The sequence below is a fragment of the Orycteropus afer genome, unplaced genomic scaffold (assembly GCF_000298275.1).
Source record: "Orycteropus afer afer isolate SDZICR_OR568_19922 unplaced genomic scaffold, OryAfe1.0 scaffold00067, whole genome shotgun sequence".
NCBI lineage: Eukaryota > Metazoa > Chordata > Mammalia > Tubulidentata > Orycteropodidae > Orycteropus > Orycteropus afer.
In genome coordinates this window covers 6,032,723-6,038,722 of record NW_006921654.1, presented here as the reverse complement: position 1 = coordinate 6,038,722, position 6,000 = coordinate 6,032,723, and the positions used below count along the sequence as shown (strand labels likewise).

At 37.1% G+C, this 6,000-nt stretch overlaps 1 protein-coding gene across 1 annotated transcript in view; it reads right to left on the bottom strand.

The window, feature by feature from the left end:
* Positions 1–6,000, bottom strand: part of NFAT5 (nuclear factor of activated T cells 5) — a 181,731-nt gene that overhangs the window by 4,116 nt on the left and 171,615 nt on the right. The window contains exon 12 of the mRNA XM_007940309.1: positions 158–306. Coding sequence (XP_007938500.1) covers positions 158–306 — 149 coding nt within the window. The remainder of the gene's footprint in view (positions 1–157; positions 307–6,000) is intronic.

Below are 6,000 nucleotides of genomic sequence, written 5' to 3'. Positions count from 1 at the left end.
AAAAAAAAAAAAAAAAAAAAAAAAGCCAGGAAAAGAACAAAGCACAAACTCAGAAAAAAGAAGTCAAACGATATGAGAGAAAAGAAGTCAAACCATATGAGATAGACCAATTTTTATACTTGAGGTTAAGATTTGGGCACTTGTCAATGTGGCTCACCTTGAAAATAGGGGAGGATCTTTTTTCTGCTGTTACTTCCATGGGTGTAACATCTTCACTCTTAATCATACTGCTTGATATGAGTGGAGGGATCAGGGCATTTGGAAGAATATTTACCTTATCCAAGTTACATCCAGTAGTTTTCATTGCTGCACACAAAAACATGAAATAAAAGTTTAAAATAACCAACCATTACACTCTACAGTGTGTTGACTATTCCTTAACGATTTAAATGTCTCTTTCTGCTGCTATGATGGTAGCATGAAATACACAAGCGGTGTATCAAAAAACATCCTCCCTTTCTTGAAATAGCACAGCCTTGAAAAATCTTGGGATAGGCCTAAGTGCAGGTTAAATATTAACACGCTTAACTGGATCAGTTATGAAGCTATACTCCCTAGGACCCTTTCAAGGTCCCTTAAATTACACCAGTCAACATGACCAGGAAATATTATAGGATATAGTTTAGAAATCTCCAGAGGTTGAAACTACTTAATTACAACTGTTACTCTCTCCTCTAACCATACGACTACCTGGAAAGTACAAAGTCAAAAAAACTTTTTAAGAGGCATGGGATTATCTGAGTATTTCTGTCCTCAACAAAATTCTAAACTTATTAGAGGATGCTCCACAAGTATTCAAATAAACTTTGCTTTACTAAATTAACATCTTAGAAAACTTATATTTTGACACATGAAAACATTTCTCCTTAAGACTTAAAAAAATTTCCCTTCTAGAAGTTTAAGGACCATTTTAGGTTTACCAATTAAATTTCCAAAGCAAAATGGGCAAATATTTCCCACCCCTTTTCACTCAAGAGGAGCTCTGGTGGTGTAATGCCTAAGGCATCTGACTGCTAACTAGAAGGCTGGCGGTCCAAATCCACCAGTCATTCCTTGGAAGGAAGATCGGGCAATCTATTTCCATAGTGATACTGCCTCGGAAACCCAAGGAGGGGTCGCTATGAGTTGGATCGACAGCAGTGAGTTTAGTGAGTTTCACTCAAGAGTAGTTATGGATTTTCATTAAGGAGAAGCAATATATATAGCAGATAAAGCAGACTGTACTATGTCACTGAATTCACTACCCCCTCCCCCAACTCCTTGCCATCAATTCCTTGTTTTTTTTTTTGTCTACTTTAGTCTGACATGGCACTTAGTGCAGCCTACTAATACCACTAATTACATTGTTCTCAACTGAACATAAATGTTGATCTGAAAGTTTACTTTGAGACTCTGTGGAGAGAAATATAATTTGATACCAAAAAGAAATTCTGGCTATAGAGAGTATTTTTAAATGGCACATAGTATGTGAATAGGACAGCTACTTTTGTAAATATTTTGATCTAAAAATATTAGAAATTTGCCTCACAACCAACTGCAAAAACTTAATTCTTGAGGAAATTGATCATCATATTGAGGGAGGGAAAATACTCAGTGGATACCCAGTATTTTATTATTCTATCTGAATAATGTAAGAAATCATTCACTCAGGAGTTCTCTGGACCTATTTTCACCTAGATTCCATGAACACTAGTACGATTCAACTCACAATCCAATTTTGTCTGAGAGAAAACTTTAGATCATACATAAGGCAGACATTTAGCATTGGCTCTTTTACATCAAACACAGTTCAATCAGTGTTTCAATTGCTATTATAATTCTATTAGAATGTAAGGTCCATAAGGGCAGAAATTTTGTTGTTGCTGTTATTTTACTTCATGTTATGTATCTGTTTTAGACAATCACCAAATATTTGTCGAATGAAGAATTGAACGAATTAATCTTACTTTTAGCTTTATTGTTGTTGCTGTTAGGTCCTAGGAAATTGTTTTCCACTCATAGCAATTCTATGTAAATAGAACGAAACATTGAAACACTGCCCAACTGTCACAGCCATTGTGTCAATCCATCTTATTGAGGGTCTTCCTCTTTTTCACCAATCTTCTACTTTACCCAGCATAATATTCTTCTATAGGGACTGGTCCCTTCTGACAACATGACCGAAGTATGACAGATGAAGTCTGGCCATTTTCACTTGTAAAGAGCATTCTGGATGTACTTTCTTCAAGACAAATTTCTTTATTCTTTTGGCAGTCCATGGTACATTCAATGTTCTTTGCCAATACCACAAATGACATGCATCATTTCTTCTGTGGTCTTCCTTATTCCAGCTCTCACATGCATAGGAGACTACTGAAAATACTATGGCTTGGGATAGGCGCACCTTAGTCTTCAAAACGACCTTTGCTCTTTAACACTTAAAGAGGTCTTTTGAGCAGATTTTCCCAATGCACATCATTTGATTTCTTGACTGCTGCTTCCATAGGTGTTGATTATGGATTCAAGTAAAATGAAACTTCAATCTTTTATCCATTTATCATGATGTTGATGAATGGTCCAGTTGTGAGGATTCTGTTTTCTTTAAGCAGAGGTATAATCCATACTGAAATCTGTAGTCTTTGATCTTCAAAAGTAAAAAAGTGGTTAAAAAAAAAAGTAAGTGGTTCAAAGAAGGACTGTATTTCCATAGGGAGACAGCTCAGGGGACAGAATACATGGCAAAGAAGGACACAGGGTTACATTGTGGAGAACTGCAGTCAATGTCATGAAACAAAATGTATGTGAACTGCTGTATGGAAAATGAATTTTCTCTGTAAAATTTCACCCAAATAAAAATAAAAAGTAAGTGGTTCAAGTCTTCCTCACTTTCAGCAAGCAAGGCTGTATTATCTACATATCACAGGTTGTTAGTCTTCCTCTTTAATGCACACCTTTCCTGATTTTAAACCATGCAGTATTCCCTTGTCTCGTGGTCTATGCACAGGTTTCTCATGAGCACAAATTAAGTGTTCCAGAAATTCCGTTCTTCACAACACTATCCATAATTTGTTATGATCCACACAGTTGAACGTCTTTGCAAAGTCAGTAAAACACAGGTAAGCATCTTTCTGGTATTCTTTGATTTCAGCCAAGATCAATCTAACATCAGCAATGATATCCCTCATTCCACACCCTTTTCTATCTGGTTTGAATTTCTGGCAATTCCTTGTGGCTATAATCTTTGAATTATCTTTAGCAAAATTTTACTTGCATGTGATGTTAATGATATTGTTCGCTAATTTCCACATTCTGTTGGATCACATTTCTTTGGAATGGGCACAAATATGGATCTCTTACAGTCAGTGGGCCACGTAGCTGTCTTCCAAATATCTTGGCATAAATGAGTGAGTGCCTCCAATGCTGCATCTGTTTATTGAGACATCTCATGGGCATTCCTTGTTTTTTGCCAATTCCATCAGTGCAGCTTAGACTTTCTCCTTCAGTGCCACTGGTTCTTGATCATATGCTACCTCCTGAAATGGATGAACATTCTTTTTGGTACAGTGGCTCTGTGTATCAGTTCCATTTTCTTTTAACACTTCCTGCATCGTTCAGTATTTTGCCCACAGAATCCTGCAATATGCAACTTAAGGCTTGAATTTTTTTCTTCAGTTCTTTCAGCTTGAGCCAAGCATGCTTTTTCCCCTTTGGTTTTCCAATTCTGGGTCTTTGCACATTTCATTAAAATAACTTACCCTGTTCTCTCAAGCTGTCCTTTGCAGTCTTCTGTTCAGCTCTTTACTTCATCATTTCTTCCATCTGCTTCAGCTACTTTCCATTCAAGATCAAGTTTCAGAGTTGCTTCAGTCATCCATTTTGGTCTTCTCTTCCTTTCCTGTCTTTTTAATGACATTTTGCTTTCTTCATGTACAATATTCTTGATGTCATCCCACAACTTGTCTGATCTTCAGTCACTTAGGTTCAATGCATCAACACTATTCTTCAGAGGGTCTCTAGATTCAGGTGGGATATACTCAAGGTCCACTCCTTGGAAGGAAGATGGGGCAATCTACTTCCATAGTGATACTGCCTCAGAAACCCAAGGAGGGGTCGCTGTGAGTCGGGTCGGACTTGACGGCACCTAACAACAAGAACAACATACTCTTTGGCTCTCAGGGACATTTAAATTTTTTCTTTAGCTTCAAATTAAACTTGCATATGAGCAATTCACAGTCTGTTCTGCAGTTGGCCCTTGGCTTGTTTTGACTGATGATACTGAGGTTCTCCATCATCACTTTTGACAGATGTAGTCAATATCATTCCTGTATATTCCATCTGGTGAGTTTGACGTGTATAGTTGTTTATGTTGTTGGAAAAAAGTTATTTGGAATGCATAAGTCCTTGGTCTTGTGAAATTCTATCATATAATCTCTGGCATCATTTCTATCACCAAGGCCACATTTTCTAACTACTGATGCTTCTTTGTTTCCAACTTTCACAGTCTAATCACCAGTAATTGTCAATACAATTTGATGGCATGTTTGGTCAATTTCAGATTGCAGAAGTTGCTAAAAATCTTCAATTTCTTCATCTCTGGTTTTGGAGATTGCTGCATAAATTTGAATAATAGTTGTATTAACTGGTCTTCCTTGCAGGCATATGGATATTATCCTATCACTGACAACACTGTACTTTAAGATGGGTCTTGAGATGTTCTTTTTGACGACGAATGTGATGTCATTTCTCTTCAATCTGTCATTCCCAACAAAGTAGACTATTTGACTGTCTGATTCAAAATGGCCAATACCAGTCTATTTCAGCTAATTAATGCCTAGGATATTGATCTTTGTGTTTCATTTCATCTGTGACAACTTCCAAATTCCTAGATTCATACTTTGTACGTTCCACTCTCTGATTATTAATGGATGTTTGCAGCTGCTTCTTCTCATTCTGAATCATGCCACATCAGCAAATGAAGGTTCAGAAAGCTTTAGTCCCTCCACATCATTAAAGTCCACGCTACTTTGAGAAGAAAGTGTTTTCTTTCCAGTCATAGTCTGTGTGCCTTCCAACCTGAGGGGCCAATCTTCCAGCATTTTATCAGAAAATGTTTTCCTGCTATTTATAAAGTTTTCAATGACCAATTTTTCAGAAGTGGACCTGGCCACATCCTTCTTCCTAGTCTTTCTTAGTCTGGAAGGTCTGTCAAAACCTATCCACCATGGGTGACCCTGATGTTTGCAATACTGGTCCCATAGTTTCCAGCATCATGGCAACACACAAGCCATCACAGTACAAGTGGACAGGTCAGTTTAATTTGCTGTGTACTGTTCAGTTACTTTTACTCATCCTAAGTACAACACTGACAAGTGTCTATTGGTACAAATAGGAAAACGACATGTTATCTAAATGCCCACTCAAAAATAGGAGTCTGTCTATAGCCACATTTTCTTATGTTCCAATACTAAATCCGGTCCCATCACCAACAATCCAAAATGTCTCTAGGTCAGACACTAAGTTTGCCAAATGTGCTTCCTTTTCTTAATTTCAACATAATTCTCTACCAGATTTTCATTTAGTAGTATTTTGTAAGTGAAAATGTAACATTTTTTTTTTTACTCCTCTTATCTACACCTTAATTAACAACATTAAACAGCTGTCACTATACTGGAATACAAAACTTATATAACAAATCCCTGACTACAATCCTAAAATCTCTCTCATTTAACTAATTTTTTTTTTTTTAAATAATTTTTATTGTGATTTGGGTGAGTTTATGGAGCAAGTTCACTTTCCATACAGCAGCTCACATATATTTTGTCTCATGACACTGACTGCAATTTCCCACAATGCAACAACAGCTTCCTTCCCACTTCCTCCAAGTGGTTACCTCTTCCCTGTGTCCTTCCCTCCCATGCCCTCCAGTCCCCTGAGCTGTCTCCCTGTGCATACACAGCCTTTCTATTCTCCAATGATTCATCTCTCCAAGGTGTGTATCTACCTAATGTAAATGTGGAGCTC